The following is a 22787-nucleotide window of genomic DNA, read 5'->3' as shown; positions in this document are numbered from 1 at the left end:
AACCAGGAGGATTGTAAACTCAAGGCCAGCCTGGGCAACTCAGTGAGACCCTGTCTCAAAATAAAGAATAAAAAGGGCTGGGGTTCCATCCCCAGTACCAAAAAAAAAAACAAAAAAAACCCAAATAGGGGAGTCAAGAGGAAGCCACAGTCTCAGCCTCAAATCTGGGGTCTCTGAAGTTAGGTCCCCAGGTGACCCAGAACTACGGTGTCACAACCCCTATAACAAGTGAAGCCCAACACAGAGAACCATGGAGGGCTGAGCAGGATGGGCCCAGAGACCTCCCACCTCGGCAGCCCCTGCATCTCAGTAATGAGGATAGAAATCCAGGGAGGACCTGGCCTGGGAGCAGTCAAGAAGCAGGTGACACCTGCAAATGCCTCCTCTTCCTCTCCACCCCACAGTAGCTGGAGGCAGCACCCTGCGCCCTGGGGCAGTCTCCGTCTGCACCCTGCAGTCAGTGCTAGTTGGTGGCTGTCCCCTCTCCCACTCTTAACTCTGGGAAGAACAGCAGCATCCCAGAGGCGCCGGAGTAGCTTATATAAGCTACAGGTGTGTGGGTCACAGGAGAGACCCCACCCCAACCCCAGAGGACCTGAAGGAGGCTCTGTGCAGCTCCCTGGGGGGTGAGGTTTGCGCTAAGTATGGGTTTGGGTTTCAGCGGGAAACTGGCCTGGTGGATTTATGAAGGTAAGGCAAGGGTCAGGCCTCCAGGCTTCACAGTGCAGCCCTGTCCCTGTGCCAGGCCCTGGGCCTCCTCCTCCCTGGCCTCCCAGGGCCATAGGTGACCCCACTCTGATGCCCTGTACTCACTCCAGCAATGGGTGAGCTTGAGGCCAGGAGCTGTCCCCCTGCTAAGGCTTCCTGCCGCCCTCCCAGCAGCAGACTGGGGAGAAATACACTCCAGAGACAAATGTGGGGCCTTTTCCTTTATTATTTGGGGTTCCTCTGTGTGGAAACATGGGACCTCCCTACCCCACGCCCAGTGCCTCTGTATCACATAACCAATCCCCCAGTCCCTGAAGAGTCCCCTTTAAAATTGTCAATATAAAAAAAAGGACAGGAGGAGGGGGTAAGGCCCGACCACCCTCCAGGCTGGCTGGCTCCTGGTGGGCAGGGCTGGGAGGCGCGGGCTGCAGGCATTGGCTTCTGCACAGAAGGCACAGGAGATCCCAGCCCAGGGGCTCCCCCAGCAGGAAGGGGACCTGCATGCCTGACACCTGGGGTGCAGGTTGCAGAGATAGTGGTTATAAAGTCAGCAGGTGAGGCCAGGCGGGTGGGGCCAGGGGTGGCCTCTGGACTGAAGACAGGGGACACATGAGGATGCTGGAGGAGTGGTGCTGGGATCGTGGCTCCCTGGCCGCCCAGCCCTGAGGCAGGAATAAGCAGAAAGCTGCCCTCCTGGCTTGGCCATGGGAAACGGCGGGCCCAGGGGAGTCCATCGTGAGCCCCTGGCTGGGGACAGAGGGAGGGCCACACAGCTCTGCCCAGAGCTGGTGAGCAGTGGAGGCTGGGAGGAGGGGGCAAGAGGACCAAGGCGCCTTCTTGCTCCAAGGAAGGCATGTGCGGCTGGCATGACCTGCTATGGCATGGTGGGAAGACTCGGCCTGGAAGACGCGGCTTGACAGACGAGGGTAGAAGGGAGCAGCAGGGCGCTGGGCCCCCGCTCATGCAAACATGGTCAGCTGTAACCACTGCAGAAGGAGGGAAGGCCATTGGGCCAGGGCTGAGGAATCGGCTGCCTCAGTTTCCCTCCTTATCTGGACCCCTATGGTCCATGCCCGGACCCCATGGCTCAGAAGCCATTTCTTTACCACTTCTGAGGTTCGCTCCTGGGGAACTGTTTCCTCACTTCCTCTATCTCTGGGAGATAGAGCTGTTGGTCCCACTGAGGCAAAGCCTCCGGCTCCTGCCCCAGAATCCAGACACCCCTACCCCAGCTCCCAGGACTCAGGCTGCCCCCTTCTTGAAGACTGGCTCCAAGGCCCAGGAAGGGACAGGAGAACATGGGTCAGGAAAGAAAACCACTGCCTCCAACCCTTCCCCCGACCCAGGGAGAGTCCCACCTTAAACAGGTCAAAGGTCACGACTCCATCCAGATCTGTGTCCAGAGTTTTGAAAAACCCTGTGTGTTCAAGAAAAGAAGACACGGGGCTGAGAACTTTGTGCACAGCCAAGCCTGCCTGACCCCCACTCCCCCTAACGCCCAAGCTGTCACCCCTTGAAGTAGGAAGGGGCTCTTCCTGCCCTCCCTCCCTGCTCTCCACGCACTCAGCCTCTGGGTGACCAAATACAGAGCCCTCGTGGGCCCCAGATCTCAGCCTCCAGCTCCTGCGACTGTACTGCTCGCACCGCCATCATCGGTTCCCACCAGCTCACAAGGGACACATTTGGGACACAGCTGGAGGGAGGAGCCTGTTGGGACACTCACGGAACATGGTCTCCAGTCGCACCAGGCAGCACACGAAGTTGTCAAAGTCCACGGCCAGGTCAGGCTCGGAGTACCGGGTGATGATGAGCTCGTACAGTTTCTTGTTGAGCTTGAAGCCTGTGGAGAGAAGGAGGTGAGGGCCAGGGAGGCACAGCCCGCCAGGAGTCAGGGAAGGAGGGGCTGGGCAAGAAAGGACCAGTCTCAGGGGGCACGCCCAGCCCAGGACAGGCCAGAGAATCAGGAGTTGGCCAAAGAGGGCCTGTGGTCTGGTGGTTCTGATGCCCTGGCCTCGCCCTTAGGCAGCTCTCACAGGAGGCCTGAAGCCTGGCTCTGCCCTCCCTGGCACTGTGTCCTAAGGCCGGTCACTTTTCCTTTGGAGCCTCACTTTCCTCACATGCCCAACAGGGGTAACAAGAGACTCTGTCCTTTCTTGGCTGCAGTGAGGAAGAAAGGACAGATATGCTGATCACGTACTTAGAATCCATGGGGGAAAGACCAAAGATGGCTGGGACCACATCCCCACAGCTCTGGGTCACCACCCCAGGGAGGGGGGCCAGGGGTAGGGGCTGCCCTGGGCCTCACCTGCAGACTCGATGGCCATCCGCATCTCGTAGGCGCTCATGCTGCCCGACTTGTCCAGGTCAAACTTCCGGAAGATGGACTGGGCGGGGGCAGAGGGTGGGGACCAGGTGAGTCACCTGGCTCTTTCTGCCCACCCCCAGGGTTGCTGAAGGGGACAGGGAGGGGAGAAGTCCACAAGGGGTGGGCTGCTGGGACATGTGAGCTCAGGGGTGGGAAAGAGCTGGCAGTGGCAGAGCCTCCGTGGAGGGCTGTCCCCTGGCCTGCTCCTGCAGTGACCGAGGCTGCAAGGGGAAGGCGAGGACCTGCCGGGGAAACATACCAGGTAGTTCCGGATGCGGTTCCACAGGATGTTGAACTCCACCAGGCCCAGCTTCCCGTTGCCATCACGCTGGGTGGTTGTTAAGAAGGCAGCTCCACAGCTTAGAGCTGGCGTGGGAGGGGACACTGGGGGAAGGGGAGACTGGCCAAGAGAAGGCAAGGTGACTGGGGGGAGCCATAACCAGGCTGGCTGTGTTCAACTGGGCAGGGGAGGATGCAGAAAAAGCTCGGCCTTAGGGTCAGCTGTGGACCCGGGCTTTGCTCCAGCTTCCACCTGACTCAAGACTGTGCCTCAGTCTCCCCCTCCCAGGAAGGCTTTGAACATGGGCACTGGGGTGTCCACGTACCCCCCAGCTTTGTCTATTCTCTGGGCATTCCTGGGACAGTTCACCCAGCCACTTTGTGGTGCCTGTATGCCCCGACAACAAACAACAGCGGACGGGCTGAAGGATACATCCATGAGGTTCACCATGCTGCGGCACGACTCCAGGCTGAAGCCCTTGGTCCGAAGGTCTTTGTCTGCAAGAAAAACCAGTTCCAGCCCCTCAACCTGCTGAGCTTCCTGTGCCCGCCCCACGCTGGGAGCACTGGGCATTCGGAGGCAGGTAGGCACTGGTCTCGCCCGTGGGTACAGGGGCCAGCAGAGTGAGTGGGGTGTGGTGGCTTCATCATCAGATAAACCAGGGCAAAGTGTTTTAGCAGTCAGGATGGTGTCCCAAAGCCCATGGGCACCCAGTGATCGTCCCATGAATGATGAGCAGAAGAGAAAGAAAGTGGAGAGAAAGACAGAGCAGGGTGGGGTCTGCTGCAGGCCCCGGAGGTCAGCAGAGGTTGCTAGAAGAGTGGGAGGGAGAGGGGTTCTGGATACAGGGAAGCGCGGGGACAGAGGTCGGAGGCAGCGAAGGCAGGACTGGGGCACCAGGCCCTGTGCAGCCAGGCTGGACAGCCAGCCACTGCCTTCTACCGCGTGCTCCAGCGGGTGAAGCCAGCTGTGCTCTGCTCCCTGGGCCACTGGGCCTGGCCTGGGGTGCATCTTGGGAAGAAAGGGCGCCTTCCCCTTGGTGCTGGAGCATGGCTGTCCTCCAAATCCCACCAGCACACAGAGCTCAAGCAGGGGAACGGGGCTTGGCAGGATGGAAACAGTGGTGAGCTGGGCTCAGAAAGGAAGTGGACCCCCCCAGTCATAGGTCAAGGGGTGGGGGTTCCACTGAGTGTGGGGGCAACGGCCTGGATTCTGATGCTTGAAGGCAACGAGGGGCAGGACATGGGGCGAGAGCAGCTGCTGGGGACCCTCACGTTTGCTAATGATCCTGTTGAGGATGGTCTGCAGCTCTCTGACACTGATCTCCTGGTCCTGAAGGGAGAGGGAGGGTGGTACCAGCTGGAGAAGGGCTGCCCCCTGCCCCCCCGCCCCCCCCCACACCCACTGCAGCCTACCTTCCCTGCCAGCTGCCTGAAGAGGGACTTGAAGTTCTCATCGATCTCCTCTTCTGAGAGCACTTGCTGGACGGAGAAAGGAGGGAACAGGTGAGGGGTTCCCCAGCCCTGCCCATGGGGACAGCTGCTCAGCTAGGGTGGGAGCACTCACGGGACACATGTCACCTGGCCTCCCAAGTAAGCCTCACTCTTCTAGTGTGTAAAATGGGGATCTGCCCCCTGCCCAGGAATCTTGGGGCCTGAATGACAGGGACACAGTCCAGCTCAGCGATGAAAGGTGGGAGTCCAGGTCCCTGCTGTACAACCTGGGCAAGTCCGTCAACTTCTCTGAACTTGAGTTTCCCTTCCAGGGGGTTACCATGAAAGGACTCAGACAGGGATGTTGCAGGGAAGAAATGACCCAGATAAAGTGTTGAGCACAGCCGCAGCACGGGGACACAGGGATTATGCACCATCGTCATCACAAACTGTAAAGTGCTAGGGAGGTGACGGATTGGCCTCGCTCTTATGGCTCCTATGAGGAGCCAGCAGAGGCCCAGGACACAGGATGCCCATGTCCCCATCACAGGCCCAGGGGAGGGAAGGAGGGAGCCGGTGCCTGGTGGGGTGGCCACACACCTCATCAGGGAGGTTAGCCTGGATCTGGTCGTCCAGCTCCCTGCAAAGTGGAGAGAAAGAAGGACCAGTCAGGGGGCGTGGAGGGCCTTCAGGGGAAGGTGGGAGAAGGCAGTGGGGGACTCACTCTGTCCCAGCACTCTTCTCAGAGAAGAAGCGCAGCACGAAGTCGCCCTCCTTATTGGGCTCAAAGGTAGATGGCACCACCACGTACTCCCCGGGTGGAAGGCGGAAGCGGGTGCTGACCTCCCGCAGGTTGATGAACTGCTCCGATCGCGCCCGGGATGAGTTGGCCAGGAAGAAGTCGCGCTTCAAGTGCACAGCTGGCTGGCCCACCAGCTAGCAGGAGGGAGAGGGAGCAGGGCTGCAGCACCCTCAGGAGCCACCCCAGATCCCAGCCCAGGCCTCAGGGAGGGGCTGAAGAACAAGGTCATGGCTCATCACTTATAGCCCACGTGACCCTGACAAGTCACCTTGAGGAACAGCTAAATGCAAATAAGGTACATTAAAATACTATAACACCACCTGAATATCTTTCTCATTATCATCACTGGGGGCTTTCCCCACGTTGGATTCTGCAGGCACTTGGCAGGTGGCACCTCACTGAGTGTCCACAATGGCCCTGAAGGTAGTGCCATTTTACAGACACAAACACCAAGGCTCAGAACTTCAACAATTTGCTCAAGGGGACAGACCACACAGCCCGGCCCACGCCCTGCTCCCGACAGACTGGCCGGCCAGCGCAGACTTGGTGCAAACATCAGGACCTGAAGCCTCACGCGCACAAGACCCACGGGGGCTCTGAGGACTAGGGTTGAAATCCAGCCCTCCCCCCACCTGCTCTGACCCTCAGGAGAGCAGTGACTGCTCCACCTGCTGAACAGTCAGGGGAAGCTCTTTCCAGGTAAAACCAGGTCACATCTCCGCTCTATGCAGGGGCAGGTTTGTCACTATGCTGCCCGTGTGGGCCCATCAGGCAGGGTGTGTTCTGGGGCAGGTGGATTCAGGTGAGTCAGGAGCCACACCTACCTCCGGAGGGACCTGCAAGAGAGATAGGGTAAGGGAGAGGTGGTTGGTGCAGGGGTGGGGACAGGGTGCACTCTGGGCAGAGGTCCTGAGTTCCTAACAGGAGGGAAGGGATGAGGAGACTGGTGACAGGGCTCTGGGCCTGGAGCCAGCAATGATCCAGACCTGTTTGCACACACAGAGTGACCTCAGGAGGGAGGGCCCAGGCAGGGGTCCTGTCCCTGGCACACCCTGGGCCTCTGCTCTGAATCAGAGCCTCCAGGATGGCCAACCACAGTGTCTTAAGGCCTGGGGACACGGGAGGCCCACACCTGTCTGTTGCCAGGGATCTGGGTATGGGCTAAGTCTGTGGCCTTCCTTTACCCTGGCTGGGTGGATCCGGAAGTTTCTGACCCTGTCTTGAACACAACAAGCAGGGTGAGCACTGTGATTATATCCAGAAGGTATAATCATGAATGACAGGCACAGCCTCTCTCTGAGCAGGCCTCCCTATCCTGGTCCTCCACACCCGCTCTGCTCACATACTTCTGAGACATGGGGTTTCCTGACCCCCAAGATGGCCCACTTATTTCTGAAGTTGAGCCAAAGTCTGGCCCCAAAAGCTGCCATCCAACTGTCAGTCAGGCCAGCTCCTTCTTCCTGTGGGCAGCATCCACTTTGTGAAGATGAAGGTAAATTCCAGAACCTTCTCTTCCTGGAGACAACCATCATACTTGCCTTCCTCCTGCCTTACTAGATGAATTTTAGGACCTGCCTGCAGCTGCCTTCTGGAGGCTCCCCCTAGGGCCACCAGCCTCATGGTGTGGCAAGGGGCAGACAAGGCAGGGTGGAGACCTCGGGCGACCCCTGGCGGAGATCGTGCGGGAAGACCGGGCTCTGTGGCTCAGCGCCAATCGGGGACTCACCTCGTAGACGGCGAAGCCGATGGTCTCCATGTCGCGGCCGAAGCGGCGCTCCCGGCGCCGGTGCTTCTGCATGAGGGCCAGCACGAAGCTGCAGCCCGACTCGCGACTCCCGTAATCATCTTCGTCGTCCACCTCCTCCAGCCGGATCTTGAACTGGGGGTTCACCCAGAAGGTGGCTGCAGGAGAGGAGGTGGAGCTCAGAGGCAGGCAAGAGCAGAGGGGCCCTCAGTGCCTCACCTCCGCACCCGGGCATCCCTCCTTAATCCATCAATGGTTACTAAGTATCCATTATGTGCCAGGTGACAGGCACAGTTGAGGGGGCAGACACCATCCTGGATCTCAAGGGCTCCTGTTCCAGAGCAGATCAGGTCGATTAAAAAAAAAGTTAAAAAAAAAGAGTTCAGTTAAAAAAAAAGAGCAGGCTAGGGTTGGCTGGGGAAGGTGAGGGTACGCTGAAGAATCAGAGCTGGGAGGAGGGGACAAGCGCAAGCCAGGCAGAGGGAGCTCCAGGAACAGGCGGCAGGAGCAAAGGCCACTCCCCGCCACTCTGCCCCCACTCCCGGATGACAAACATCAAGTGAGGCTCCAGCGAACACCAGGGATCCTGGCAGGTGGCAGAGGTGGGCAGGAGTTGGGGGACAGGCCAAGGTGAGTAGATGGCATCAAAGAGCAAAAGGCCCCACCAGAGGGCTGGTGACGGGGAGGGTGTGACTGGATTATTATTCTAAAAGGTGACTCAAGAGCTGGGCTCTGGAGGCTGAGGCAGGAAGCTGGTGAGTTCAAAGCACTAAGCTACTCAGTGAGACCCTGTCTCTAAATAAAGTATAAAATAGGGCTGCGGATGTGGCTCAGTGGTCTAGTGCCCCTGAGTTCAATCCCCAGTACCCCCTGAAAAAAATCAATTAAAAGGTGACTCAAGCAACTGTATGTGCAGTGACTTAAAGGAGGACAAGAGAGAAAGCAAGGGTCCGACAGGAGGTCACAGACAGTCAACAAAGATGACAACAGTGACCTGCGTTACTAGACCGTGACACCTAGTGTCTAGTGAGTTAGCTGACTAGGGAGTTAGCTGCCTGAACAAGCCTTTTACCAGAGCAACAGAGCCTGCACGGAATGTGCGACACTTCTGTCTAAAGGCACTAACAGGCCTCAGCCTCCTTCCTTCCCTCCTAAATTAACAACAATCAAAAAGATAACACAGAACAAGTGTTGGTGGCACGTGGAGCATTCAGGCCTCACACACCAGCTGTGGGAAGGAAAAACCGTGCAGCTACTGGAGAACTGTCTGGCAGCTTCCTAAAGGGTAAGCACAGAGCTACTAGGTGACCCTGTAATTCCACTTGGGGGTACACCCAGAGAACAAATCACACGTCCACATCAAGGTGTGAGCATGACTGTTCAGAGCAGCACCACTTGAAACAACAGTCCATCCACCCATGAGAGAATATACCAAAATGATAGAATACTATTTGACAATAAAAAGAAACAAAGTGGCCTGTCTTGGTGGCCCAAGCCTATACCCCAGAGATTCAGGCAACTGAGGCAGGAGGATCACAAGCCTCAGCAACTTAGTTAGGCCCTGTTGCAAAATAAAATAAATAAAAATAAAAAGAGAGGCTGGAGTTGTGGCTCAGTGGTAAAGTACTTGCCTAACATGTGAGGCCCTGGGTTTGATTCTCAGCACTCCATTTAAATAAATTAATAAAATAAAGATCCATCAACATCTAAATAAATATTAAAAATAAAAAAGGAACAAAGGACCAATACATGCTATGATGTGGATGAGCCTGAAAACTGTTATGCTAATTGAAAGAAGCCTGTCACAAAGGAACACGTGTATTTCCACTTATATGAAATAAACAAAACATGCAAATTCTGAAGAGAAAGAAAGTGGTTGTGAGAGGCTGGGAGGGACAGTTGAGGGGGGTGTGGCTTCTTTTGGGGATAATGAAATGTTCTAAAGTTGATGTAATGGTTTGCACAATTTTGAGAATATACTAAATGTCACAGAATTGTACACTTTAAATGTGTGAATTATATACAAGAATTCTCAATAAAATTCTTTTTTGTTTTGTTTTTGTTTTTTAGTACTGGGGATTAATGCAGGGGCGCTTAACCACTGAGCCACATCCCCAGCCCTTTTTATTTTTTTTAAATTTTAACATGGGGTCTCAATAAGTTGCTTAGAGCCTCATTAAGTTGCTGAGGCTGGCTTTGAACTTGCTATCCTCCTGCCTCAGCCTCCTGAGTCGCTGGGATTACAGGAATGGGCCAAATATCAAGGAAGTTTATCACCAAAAGCCTCCCTAAAAGAAATTAAAAGAAATATATTTCATGCAGATATTAAATGAGCTCAGATGAAAGGGCTCAGAATGGAGAACAAAAAACATTATTCTGCAGATACTCTAAACACACGAGGATTATCTCTAATGATGATGATGATGATGATAATGTTTAATTTCTAGCAGGAAAAAAACTGTTTGGAATTTAAATACTAGCTTGCCAGGAGCGGTGGCACATGCCTGTCATCCCAGTGCATGGGGGGCTGAGGCAGGAGGATGACAAATTCCAGGACAACCTCAGCAATTTACCAAGATCCTATCTCAAAATAAAAAAATAAGAGTAAAAAGGACTCAGAATGCTGCTCAGTGTACAGTATGCTGGGCTTCAGCACCAAAAATGATAATAATAACAAAATTAAACAATTTTAAAAAAGAGTGAACCCAAAAGGGGGAAAAAAACCTGGAACTGCTAGACTAACACTGGCTGGAATACACTTGAAAACAAAAAAAATTATTAGAAATGAAGGTAGTCACTAGATAACTAAAAAAATGTTTCTTTCCCTAGGAGCTTACAACAATTCTAGACTCAATATTCCTACTCTCATAGTTCAAACACATGAGTGCTCACATTAAAAAATCCAAGATAATGAAGTAAGTTTTTGATTTATCAGGTCATGAAATAAAGTCCAAAATAAGAAGACAGAAGACATGAGATAACAAACAACGATGACGACAAAAAAAAAATCATTTTGTACAAAGGACCAACAACATCAAAAATAATTTCTTTGTAAAGGCTAATATTGACGAACTTCACAAGATTGGGAGGAGAGAATGGGAACAGGAAAGACCCCCTAGACTGAATCAGAGATAACTTTCCGATGTTCATATATGAATATGTGAAACTCCACATCATGTTCAACCTCGAGAATGGGATCCTAATTAGAATAAGTTATACCCCATGTATGTATAGCATGTCAAAATGCGCTCTACTGTCATGTATATTTAAAAAGAACAAAAAGAAATTAAAAACCCCAAAACTTCACAGGATTAATAAAGAGTATAAGCCAGGCATGGTAGCGCATACCTGTAATACCAGCAGCTTGGGAGGCCGAGGCAGGAGCATTGCAAGTTTGAGGCCAGTCTCAGCAACTCAGCAAGGCCCTAAGCAGCCTCCTGAGGACCTAAGAGAGACCCTGTCTGTCTTAAAAAAAAAAATAAAAAGAACTGGGATGTGGCTCAGTGGCAAAACCCCTTTGGGTTCAATCCCCAGTACCAAAAAAAAAAAAAAAAAAAAGAGTGCAAATACACAATACTATGAATAAAAATATGCAGAACATTATTACAGATGAGATCTAAGAGTATATTAAGGATAACTTTGCACTAATAACTTTGAAAACAGATGCAAAGGATAAATTCTTAGGAAGTACAACTCATCAAAATAAGTTCAAGGGGACTGGGGCTGTAGCTCGGAGGTAGAGCTCTTGCCTAGCTTGCTCAGGCAAAAATAAACGACAACTAAAAAATAATAATAATTAAAGTTCAAGAAGTTAAACCTGAACAATCCTAGAACCATTAAAGATATTCAATATCAAAAGTCAATCTTCACATAAAAAAAGGAACAGGCCTGACAGCCTTACAGACAAGTTCCACCAAACATTTGGGCAACAGATCATCATTCCCACCTTATGCAAACTCTTCTAGAAAACAGTTCACTTAGCAAGACAAACAGCACCAGTACCAGAATGATCAGAAGGAGAAATCAGCAGATAAATCTCATTCACAAACTTGGGTGCAAAACTATTGTACAGAAAAGTTCTATCAGGTTCGTGTTTATGGGATGTGGGGATGGAGCCCAGGCCTCCTGCATGTGAGGCAGGCGCTCCACTGAGCCACACCACCAGCTCTTATTCTTTTTTCTTGATATATTTTAGTTGTCAATGATTTTTCATTTATTTATTTATATGTGGTGCTGAGGGTGGAACCCAGGGCCTCACGCATGCCAGGCAAGCGCTCTACCACTGAGCACGACCCCAGCCCCTAGCTCTTAATCTCGAGCAGAACTTCTCATAAATCCATAAGAATTAAATCAATGTGTTATTGGTGGAAGGATAGGCCAAGGGACAGAAAGGTGAGCCCAGAAACAGCCCCATGATACGTGGGAACTCGAGGATGGCACTAGCACTGCAAGGAAAGGCGGGCCTTCTCAGCCACAGTGCTTATGAATTTGGGGAAAAACTGAAGTGGAATTCCTGCAAGAGAAGAATGCTTTGGAAGAGAGGGTGGAAGAGAAGACAGCGGGCAGTGCCAAGAACGCTGGAGGGTGCAGGAGGGTGCAGGGCAGGAGGATGGAGCAGCCCAGCCCTGGATTTGGTAAAGCCAAAGCTCTCAGGAAGGAAGCGGCGTGTGGCAATTCCTGAGCAGCTTTTCTTTGAAGGAGAGCAGAGACTTGACAGCAAGAAAGTAAGGTCAAGGGGCTGGGGCTGTAGCTCAGTGTCGGAGCACTTGCCGCGCATGTGTGAGGCACTGGGTTCAATCCTCAGCACCAATAAAAATAAATAATGGCACTGTGTCCATCTACAACTTCAAAATAAGTTAAAAACAGAAAGAAAGAAAGAAAAGTAGGGTCAAGAGAGGGTCACTTTCTTTTAATACAAGGGATTTTCCACAACAACACAGCAGTGAAAGGTGAGGGACAAAGGAACAAAACACTTCCTGGGGGAGGGAGAAGGGTTCTGCCACTGTCCCAGAGGGGCGGCAGTGCAGACCTGCACAGGTACACACAGGCGGATGAAAGGGTGGGGGGGGGAGTGGGAATATGGGGAGCTGTCCTGGTGATGAGGTCTCTTTTCAAGAAAGTGCAAGGCCAGGTCCACAATGAGAGGAAGGCAGAGGAGGCTGAGAGTGGGAATGTGGCTAACTCACGGTGGCCCAGCTGGGGCTGTGCAAAGTACTCATTTGAGGTTTGTGGCTGTGGATTTACAGGGAAAACGCCACCTCAGTTGTGTGATTTCTCTCCAGCCCCATCAGTGGCTCTGTGCCAGTCAGACCCAGGTTCAGCTACGACTGTGCTTATGCCAGGCAACAGAAACCGAAGGAGAGAGAGACTGGGAAACTGTAGGAACAAGATGGAAATGACGACTACACCCTGAGTAAGGAGAGAAGGTAAGGTGGGAGATGAAGACAGTGCCAAAATGGTGGGCTGGGAAGGAAAAGGGCCAGTGTGGCAATTCCTGAACAATTTTGCTTCGAAGAGGAACAGGGACACAGTGGCAAGGAAGTTGGGTCAAGAGAGGGTCCCTTGGTGGGTTCACAGGAAGATGGAAGGGCCACCCATGTTCATGGATAGGCAGAATTAACATTGTTAAAATGGCCATACCACTGAAAGCAATATACAGATTCAATGCAATCCCTGTCAAAATACCAATGACAGACTTTACAGAATTAGAAAAAAGCAGTCCTAAAATTTATATGGAAGAATAAAAGACTCAAAATAACCAAAGCAATTCTAAGCCAAAAAAGCAATGCTAGAGGCATCACAATACCTGTCTTCAAATTATACCACAGAACTATAATAAAAAACAAGCAAACAAAAGAAACCCGTGGAGGGTACCGGCATAAAAACAGACACACAGGTACAGAATAGAAGGCACAGAGACAAACCCACACATCTACAGCCATCTGATCCTTGACAGAGGTGCCAAAACATACACTGGAGAAAAGACAGCCACAATGGTGCTGGGGAAACCGGTTATCCATAGGTAGAAGAATGAGACCAGACCCTGCACAAAAATCAACAAACTGGATCAAAGAACCCAGAATTAGACCAGAAACTATGCAACTCCTAGAAGAGAATGTAGGCTCAGCCCTCCAGCATATTAACATAGGCAAAGACTTTCTCAGTAGGACCCCTAAAGCTCAGGAAATAATGCCAAGAGTTAATAAATGGGATGGCATCCAATTAGAAAGCTTCTGCACAGCAAAGGAAACAAGAATGTAAAGAGAGGGCTGCGGTTGTAGCTCAGTGGTAGATCACTTGCCTTGCATGTGTGAGGCCCTGGGTTTGAATCTCAGCACCACATCAAAATAAATAAATAAAGATATTGTGTCCATCTACAACTAAAAAAAAAAAAAAAAAAAAATGTAAATGTAAAGAGAGAACCCACAGAATGAGAAAAAAAAATCTTTGCTAGCTACTCTTCTGACAGGATTACTATCTAGAACACATAAAGAACTCAAAAAACTTAACCAGAAAAACAACCTAATGAATGAATGAATGGGCAAATGAATTAAACAGACATTTATCCAAAGAAGAAATACAAATGGCTAACAAATATGTGAAAAATGTTCAATATCATTAGCAATTAGGGAAAGCAAATCAAAACTACACTGAGATTTCATCTCACATCAGTCAGAATGGCAGCCATTAAGGATACAAATAATAATAAATGTTACAGAAGATGGGGAGAAAAAGGAACACTTTTACATTGTTGGTGGGACTGTAAATTAGTACAACCATTATGGAAATCAGCATGAAAGTGCCTCAAAAGTCTAGGCATTGAACCACTATAGGACCCAGCTACACTACTCCTCGGTATTTATGTAAAGAATGAAAGTCATCTTACTACAGGGGTACGTGCACACCCGTGTTCACAGCAGCATGATTCACAATAGCCAAACTATGGAACCAGCTTAGGTGTCCATCAATGGCTAAAGATAAAGAAAACATGGCATACACACATACACACACACACACACACACACACACACAGTGGAGTCTTATTCAGCCATAAAGAAAAATGAAATTATGCTATTTGCAGGAAAATGGATGGAACTTGAGAACTTTACGTTGAGTGAAACAAGCCAAACTCAGGTTAGGGGCCATATTTTTTCTCTCATATATTGAAACTAGAAAGGAAAAAGGAAAAGAGAGGTGGGGGACAGGGAATTTCATAAAAATCAATGGGAGATCAGTAGAACAGCAGAAAGAGGCCAGGAGGTGGGAGGAAGGGAGGGAGGTGGGATATGCGGGGAGTTATATTGGCCAAATTATATTGTTATATCAATGTGCACTTACAAACATGTAACAACCAATACCACTATTACAGACAACTAGAATGCACCAACAAAATAATATGGAGCCAGGCCCAATGGCACACGCCTGTAATCCCAGTGACTTGGGAGGATGAAGCAGGAGGATCACAAGTTTGAGGCCAGCCTCAGCAATCTCTCAAGGCCCTAAGAAACTCAAAATAAAAAATATTGGGGATGTGTCTCAGTGGTTAAGTATCCCTAGGTTCAATCACTAGTACCAAAAGAAAAAAAGAGGGGCTGAGGTTGTGGCTCAGTGGTAGAGTGCACTCGCATGTGTGGGACCCTGGGTTCGATCATCACCACATAAAAATAAATAAGTGAAATAAAGGTATTGTTTAATACCTTTATTAAAATACAAAATACAACTAAATTAAAATACCAAATACAACTAAAAAATAAATATTAAAAAAAAAAGAAAAAAAGTGGGAAAACAATGGTGGTTCAACAGATTCCACAGTTCCATGAGTCTGAGGACTTGGAAGGAGGGAGCTGAGAGTTGGAGGTGGAGGGGAGAGAGCAAGGTGATTCAGAGGCAAATAATTACTATGGTGGGGCTGAGCTAAGGTTCAGGAAAAGGTTGCCACAGGTGAAACTGGCAAGGAACTGAGAGGCAAGACATGGACAGAGTCATCCATCTAAAAGCCCAGAGGTGAGAGAGCCAGGAGGCGGGGCTCTGGGAATGAAGAGCAATGACCAGAAGGTGGCCAGGAGATGGCCAGGAGTCTTGCCCTCAGTAGCACCAGGGCTCTTTAGCATTGAGGAGGACATTTACTATTTTACTCTCAAAGTAAATTCTAGAGACCAGCAAACATGACCATGTCGCTTATGAGAGGAACCCGAGGCCCAGCATGGTGACTGCGTCTTGCCCTTCCCTAGCCACCCCGGCACAACCCAAGCTGTGCGCTCAGGCCACCTGGGTAGTTGCGGCAGCCCCCGGCAGTGCTCCCCCGCCGCCAGGTCCCCTCATAGAGTGTAGTGTTCCAGTTGCGGATCGTCCTGCTCTTGAGCGCGTCGGGCGTGAGGTTGCAGATCTCCAGGCGGGTAAACTCGCGCATGAAATCACGGAATGACATCCTGGGGGTTGAGAAGGGAACCTCGCTCATTGTCTGGGTTTGTGGGTTTGGGAGGGAGGAGACATGGCCCAAGAAGGGTCAGACCAAGAAGGGCTGCTCACCAGAACTCCCCATCCTCCATCTTGATCCGCAGCTGTTCCCGTTCATAAGAGTCCACGTTGTTCCACTCTGAGGAGCTGTGGGGAGCAGGGCACTGCCATGTCCTGCCTGGCCTCTGTCCCTGGGGCCTGTCCACCTTGGACTGTCTTCCCAAAGCCCAGGTCAGGAAGTCCTCTCAAAGTCAGACCCTGAGCTCCCAATTCCAGAGCATCCCCACAGGCTGGCCCAGGGCCTCATGCCTTCGCTTTATTGGGTCATTGCCCCAAACCCAGTCACATAAGAGGGGCCCCTTTGTTCAACTCTGACTCCATCCTGGTCTGGCAGAGTCAAAAGCAGAAATGTCAGGGGCATCTAAGAAGCCTCCCAAACCTCCCCAGCCAGTCTCCACCACCCTGCCCCTCACCCGTCACTCCAGGCTCCTGTCCACTCCACCTCGCCCCAGGGGTTCCGCATCCGGATCAGGCTCACCGTCTGGCCCCGGTAGTTCACCTGTTCCCCAGAGCACCCATCAGCACCGGCTCCCACTCCACCTTGCCCTACTCTTCACCCAGCAGTACACCAGGGAACTATCAATAGAGCCATAGAGCTTGTCCCTAGGAATTTACAGCCCAGGGAGGTAGCTGGGCACACGAAGTACAGTCAATCAGGGCAAGCATTGATAAGCGGCTCGGGATGGTTTCCCAAGGGAGCGATAAGGTGCTGTAGAAGGTCAAAGGAGGAGCAAGCACCTCCCACTGCCCTGGTCAGATGCCAGGGAGTAAGGACAGGCAAGAAGGGAAACACCCTGCAGGGCAGACCCCACCCAGGGCAGTACCTGCTTGGCTCCAGTCACAGAGTATGCGTGGCCCTTCACCAGCTTCTTAAAGGTGATGGCCTCCATGTCCAGGACACTGGAGATCTGCAGAAAGACATGTGCTCTGTGGTTGGGGGCCAGTCCCCTCCTACTATTGCCGGTGGCAGGCAGGGACCACAGTCCCATTCACTCCATCCTCACCTACGGCTGCTCCTCCTGAGGGTGGGGGTGGCTCCACTACCCCACCAACACCCGCCCCAGGTACCCCCACCAACACTGCCACTGGTATAGGCTAAGGCTGGCCAGATTTTGTGAACATGCACACACCCCCATGTGTAGCCCTTCAGGGACAGTGGGAGGGTAAGAGAGGAAGAAGGTCAGGATGGAGCCTATGGAGAGGGGGAAGGGGCCCAGATCACAGAGATGTTGGGGTGGAGCCTGAGGTCAAAGACAAAGGAGATCTGGAGATGGTGGTGGGAAAAGTGGGACAGACAAGGGTGGGCATGGAGAGGAGAGGGAGTGGCTAGGAGTGGGGCAGACAGACAGCAGGACAGATTAGGCTGGAGGCTAGGGAACTGGATCATGGACGGCAGGGCAAAAGGAGCAGGTGGGAAGGGAGCAGAGTGCAGTGTCAGGAACCTGATCCTGGGGAAAAGCTGAGGCCTGGGAATTGCGGGGAGATGGAGAAGGGGGTACCTGAACACCACTGGGCATGAGGTGGAACAGGGGGAGGAAGTCATGGGTGACACTGATGTGCAGCCAGAGATGGTGCTGAGGTGAAGGGCAGGGGTCTGGGCCTAAATCAGGGTGGGGGCGAGGTTAGCATTGGGTGGGGAGACGAAATTTCTGGAAGAGTTGGATTACAAGCTGGATGCAAGGGTCATGGTGTGGGTGTCAGGCTGGGCACACTCACGTCAATGGAGCAGCCCAGCAGAGAGCCGCGCTCCAACGCCTTGAGGATGATTTGGTAGAGGTCACTGGGTGCCTTGCGCAGCTCGTACCACTCGGTGACCCCGCCTGTGAAGTCCTCAAAGCCCTCGGAGGTGCTGCCCCCCGACAGGGCCTCATAGCTGCCATTGACCCTGTGGGCAGCTCCAAGTCAGCACTGTGACACTGAGCAGGACCAGGTAAGAGGGCCAGGGTCCCCCACCCCCAGGGGTGAGGCAAGAGCTGTCCCCAGGAGCTCTGCTCACTTGGCATAGGCCTTCTCCAGCAGGGCGCTCCAGAACTCGTTGCCTTGGGCAGAGTGCACAAACAGCAGCTTCCCGTCCTTGGTGGGCAGCAGGTCATCCACGACCACATCCACCCACTCCCCAAACTGCCATAGCTGCAGGGAAGGAGACACAGTGAGTACCTGCTGTGGGATTCCCCACGCCTGAGCTCCATCCTCAGTTTTGCTACTAACTAGATACATGATCTTAGATCACATATAGTAGAAACTTATGTAATATATACATACTAGATACATACAAACTTGATGTGTACTAGGAATACATATACTGATATACACCAGATACATGTATACAGCCCTCTACATCTGCAAGTTCCACATCTATGGATTCAACCAACTACAGACAGAAAATTGATTTAATTTTTTTTTTTTTTTTGCAGTGCTAGGGATGGAACCCTCATGCTACAAGAAGGCTCTACCCCAATCTGCGTTCCCAGCCCCCGAAATACTTTTTAATGCACAGACTTTTTTCTAGTCATTCCTAAACAATACCGAACAACAATTTATATGGCATTTACATTGCCTTGGTATTGCAAGTCATCTAAACATGTCTTACAGTATATAGGAGGACGTGGAACATCTGTGTAGGTTATATGAAAATATTACATTTTTTACATAAAGAACTTGAGCATCCATGGATTTTGGAGTCCATAGGGGTCCTGGAACCAGTCCCCTGCAGACATGGAGGGACAACTGCACGGCACACGTGATCTTGGACAAGTTACCCTCTCCGAGCCTCAGTTTCTGTACCCATTAAAGGGAGCAGCAGTGCGTTCCTCACAGGAAAGTTAAGCAAGATTATGCAGTTGTGTTTAGCTCACCATGGAAACAGGACAGACCCCCTCAGATATAGACGGGGTGGAAAGCCATCTGGCCAGGGCTTTTCCCCAAACCAACTGCTTTTTAGGCCATACCTCTACTCTCCCAGTTCTAGGCCGGAGTGTAGGGGTTAGTGGGATCCATATAAATATAATGAATGTGGACCCATACCCTCCAACCACAGATGGGAAGGCCGTTCACGCAGGAAAGGGTGGGGCTCAGGCCCAAAACAGAAGCCAGAAGCTTCCCTGTGCTCCAAGCACAGCAGTCCTGGCGGCCCAGAACAATGGGGGAAGGAGAGAGAAGGCGGGCCCAAGGAGCTGGAATTGATGGCGGGGAGTGTTACACGGACCAATAAGAGGCCAGGGAGGAGAGGATTGGAGGAATGAGGGAAGGGGCGGGGCAGCCACGCCCCTGCGGACTAAAGCGGGGCAGGTGCGGCGGTCTGCCAAAGTGGCTCCGCAGAAGTCGGTATGGCAGCCGCTTCTGTGCAAGTTGGGTAAGGGGCTCCCTAACTAGGCCGAAGGAGGCGACACCCAGGAGTCCTCCACACATGGCTGGGACCACCAAGGCAAGAGGGTCTCGACTACAGTTGCTGAGTTGTCTCTCCCAATAGGAGCTCATTGAGGATTCATTAGTGTGTCTGGAGAAAGGGTCCTGTCGCAAACGTCAAGAAAAGCTGGTTTAAACAGACTTAATCCTGAGCCTTTTCTGCTAGTCTGTGTCAGAGGTCGCCAAAGCACAGGAGCTGGAAGATGGGAGAATTGACAATTGGAGATGACCACCTTTCCCCCAGCACTCTTTTTTTTCAGATGTGGAAACTGAGGTCCAAGTCAGGAAAAGGTTTTTTTCCCAACAGAGCATAACACAGAATTCCTTCTACTTTTCCAAACACTTTCTCTCTGCTACTCAGAACCACCCAGGAAAACTGCCAGTTGAAATACCTGCCCAACTGTTTCACACATGACAGATCTGAGATGGCACTGAGAGGTCAAATACCTCTCAGAGGGAGGGCTGCCCCCGCAGGGTGTGGCCACTAGACACCTTAACTTCAAGTGCTGTGGTCATCCTTCCATATATCCCCCAGTGCTTCCTTTCCCTCCTCCCCAGCATGTGCGGGGCCCTTCACCTGGAAATGGAAGATGCCCGCATAGCCATCCTGGAAGCTCTGGCCATGAGGAACCACTCGGTGCAGGAGGGTGTCATTGAGGGTGAGGGAGGCGATGGCAGCCAGCAGCCAACAGTCCCCTGGGATGGGAAGGACTCATGTCAGGCCTGTTCTAAGATCTGCCCCTGGGGGCAGGGAGGTGTGCTCATGGATATCCATGTTGAGGAGAACCTGGGATTCCCTGGATGGGGTGCCTATCAACTGCCCTTAGCTTACAGAAAAGACCCAGGAATCTGGGCAAACCAGCCCCAGTGCTGATAGCCAAAGCCTGTCTGGGCTTGCAGGAGGGAGGGGTTGGGGTAGAGCCCAAAGGAACGGGAACGGGAATAGGGAACTACTGTGGCAAAAACACCCAGACCTCCCCACCCCTGAGAGGCCTACCCAGTGCTCCCTGGCAGATGTCTGTGCGAGTAGCTCCATCCACGATGAACTGCGGATTTGACAGCATCTCCTACGAGACCCAGAGTCCTGTCCCTGAGCTGGTCCCTCCTAGAAACTGACACCCCACCACCAAGACCCCACTCCCCACCAGGAACCTGGTGTCCCATTCCACTCCTCACCCAGGATTGGGGTCAGCAGAATCCCACCCAAGGATGGCCCTCTCACCGTGGGACGCTTCCACTTGATGCCATAGGTCTTAGAGGAGTTGGGACCTAGTTCCTTGTAGCCCAGGCTCTGGGGCACTGGTGGGAAGGCCTCATCTCGGAACAGGGCCCCACTCTGCAGGCATCGGGCCCGCAGCTGTTCATAATCCTGGCCCAGGTATTTGATGGCGTTCTCATGGCGGCCCAGGCCCAGCTCCTTGGCCCGTTGCTTCTGCACCTGGGCTGACACCCCAGTGCAGTACACGGGTGTGATGATCTCCTCTGCCATCCTGTGGTACAGACCAGCTCAGTACCCATGACTGCCAGGTCCAGAATCCAGCTCCTGCCTGCTAGTGCTGCTCTTCCACCTCTGCACACCTTATTCCCCAGACCCTGGTGTCCCCCACCACTTCACTGCCCCCACAGCACTCAGGCTCTCCGCAGCCTCCCTAGGCTCCAGAATCCAGCAGAAGGCTCCGCAGTGCCAGAGTATGCTAACCACAACCTCTCCTCCTCTCCACTGCCATTGTTCTGGGCCTGCAGCTCTGTGGTCAGCCAGCCAGACAGACAGCCAGGTGGGGTAGGGTGGAGCCCTGAAGTAACACAGGGATCTGGGAAGGTGTGTATGGAACCCCAGGGAAGGTCTTTTTGATCCCGTTGGCCAGCCTGTAACCCCCTCTCCAAACTGGCCAGCACCTTGCTCACCGGCCCCTTTCTGGCTTGGGAAGTGAGAACTCCAGGCAGACGGCCCCCTCCACAGACCACCCGAAACCCACAGAGCTGCTAAATTCCAGCCCAGCCCCTGGGGACAGTAGTGAGTGCAGGATGGGGCGAGTGCCTGGGCTGTGCCGCTTCCCGAATCCTCTGCCCCTGACCCAGGCACGCCAAGGGCCCAAGTAAAGGCCATCTGAGGAGCCCCTCTGCCCCCGAGCAGTGGCCAGGGTGAGAATCGCGGCCAGCCACCCAACTCCTTACCTGGAGGAGGGGAGGTTGGGGGTCGCTGCGGTCCCAGCGGCTGGCTTCGCTGGTGGCAGCTCAGGGCAGGGCCCAACCAGGAAGAGCGCTCCTCCCCGCCCTCCTCCCGCCGCCCTCCTCCCTCCCTCCTTCTCCTCCTCCTCCTCCTCCTGGGGCTCCTACCCCGCTTCCTCTCGGCTCTCCCTTATCTCTCGGGCACCTTCTTTGACTATCTCTTACTCATGGTGTCTCCCCGCCCCTCCCTCCGCAGGCCCGGGCCAACTCCGCGTGAGGACAAATTAGCAAAAGGCAGAGTTGTCCCCAGGGAAGGGCCCGCGCCTGTCGGGGTGGGAAGGGCTGGGCCCTGGCGGAAGGGCACTGCGGGGGCGGGGAGGGGAGAGGAGAGAGGGGACCGGAGGGCAGGGGGTATTTTTAACCGTGGGCAGCAGCTCGGGTTGCAGGGCCAGCGGCCCCACCCTCGCCGCCCTCCCGGCGGGCACTCTGGGGCGACCGGGCCGCGGCGGCGCCGCCCCCAGCCCGCCCCCAGCGCCCCTCACTCCGCGCGGTGCCGCCGCAGCTGTCCTCGCCCCTCCCTGCTGGCCCTTGCGCGGGGCTGAGATTACCTCGGGCTGCGGCAGCTGCTCGCAGTAGGGGCCAGGCTGGCGGCAAGCGGACCCCTACCGGACACTCGGCAAACGGCAGCCCCACCCGGTCGCTCCCCGCAGCAGCCGGGCTCCGGGGCTGGGCCAACTCCCGCCCCCACCCACCCCCGCGCCCTGGGGCGCAGGTCCCGGCCGCCACCCGCCTCAGTGGCTCCGTGCGTCCGGGCGGGGCGCGGGGAGCCGGCCCTTTAGCCCCGACTCGATGCGTGACCTTGGGTAAGTCCCGGCCCTGCTCGGCCTTGATTTCCCGGTTCGTGCAGAGAATGGAATGCAAAGACGCAATGGTGGGAGCCCATCTTGCGGTTTCTTGAACCAGGATACTTCGGGAGGTGGACACCTGCCCTCTCCCGCAAGCCCTCTGTGCACCCTACGGGGACTGCCCTTGTGCCGCCTTACCCAGAAGAGGGCGTCAGAGGCCCACCCGGGACCCGCAGATTATGCCTGGTGGACTGCAAAGGGAGACCCTGAAGAAGGGGTCGGGGCTTCGGTGATCCTGCAGCTCAGGGCTCTTCAGTGGTACGCGGGTCCCAGCCCGGCAGTTGCTGAAGCATTTTGTGCATAGCTTTTCTGGGATCCTAGGGTCCATGACCCCAGCAGAAGTTAAGAGCTGCCTATGTAATGGGACTCCACTCTCATCCTCAGTTTACAGATGAGGAAAACTGAGGCCTGCGGGGGTGTGGCTTGCTGGAGTTCCCCCACCTGGTGAGTCAGGGCTGA

The 22787-nt window shown here is 53.3% G+C and overlaps 1 protein-coding gene across 3 annotated transcripts; it reads right to left on the bottom strand.

Moving 5' to 3' along the window:
- Positions 1 to 914: 914 nt before the first annotated feature.
- On the bottom strand, positions 915 to 22134 carry Capn1 (calpain 1). Of its 3 annotated transcripts, none has more exons than XM_076847544.2 (22): positions 22032 to 22134; positions 20477 to 20744; positions 20252 to 20321; positions 19832 to 19950; positions 17846 to 17979; positions 17566 to 17734; positions 16674 to 16757; positions 16263 to 16348; positions 15862 to 15936; positions 15601 to 15761; positions 7315 to 7490; positions 6413 to 6424; positions 5511 to 5722; positions 5387 to 5426; positions 4769 to 4834; positions 4628 to 4685; positions 3786 to 3850; positions 3333 to 3401; positions 3014 to 3092; positions 2432 to 2548; positions 2067 to 2125; positions 915 to 1694 (listed from the first exon to the last, which is right to left on the bottom strand). In XM_076847544.2, the coding sequence occupies exons 2-22, from the start codon at positions 20741 to 20743 to the stop codon at positions 1668 to 1670; spliced, it is 2145 nt and encodes a 714-aa protein (XP_076703659.1). In that variant the 5' UTR covers position 20744; positions 22032 to 22134; the 3' UTR covers positions 915 to 1667. The 3 variants fall into 3 exon arrangements, with proteins under 3 accessions (XP_076703659.1, XP_076703661.1, XP_076703658.1); XM_076847546.2 differs by lacking the exon at positions 22032 to 22134 and adding an exon at positions 21592 to 21874; XM_076847543.2 differs by lacking the exon at positions 22032 to 22134 and adding an exon at positions 21430 to 21543.
- Positions 22135 to 22787: the final 653 nt, after the last annotated feature.

This window comes from Callospermophilus lateralis, chromosome 2 (assembly GCF_048772815.1).
Source record: "Callospermophilus lateralis isolate mCalLat2 chromosome 2, mCalLat2.hap1, whole genome shotgun sequence".
NCBI classification, from domain to species: Eukaryota; Metazoa; Chordata; class Mammalia; order Rodentia; family Sciuridae; genus Callospermophilus; species Callospermophilus lateralis.
Note: the sequence above shows the minus strand (reverse complement) of the source record. Positions and strands in the feature narration are given on the sequence as shown.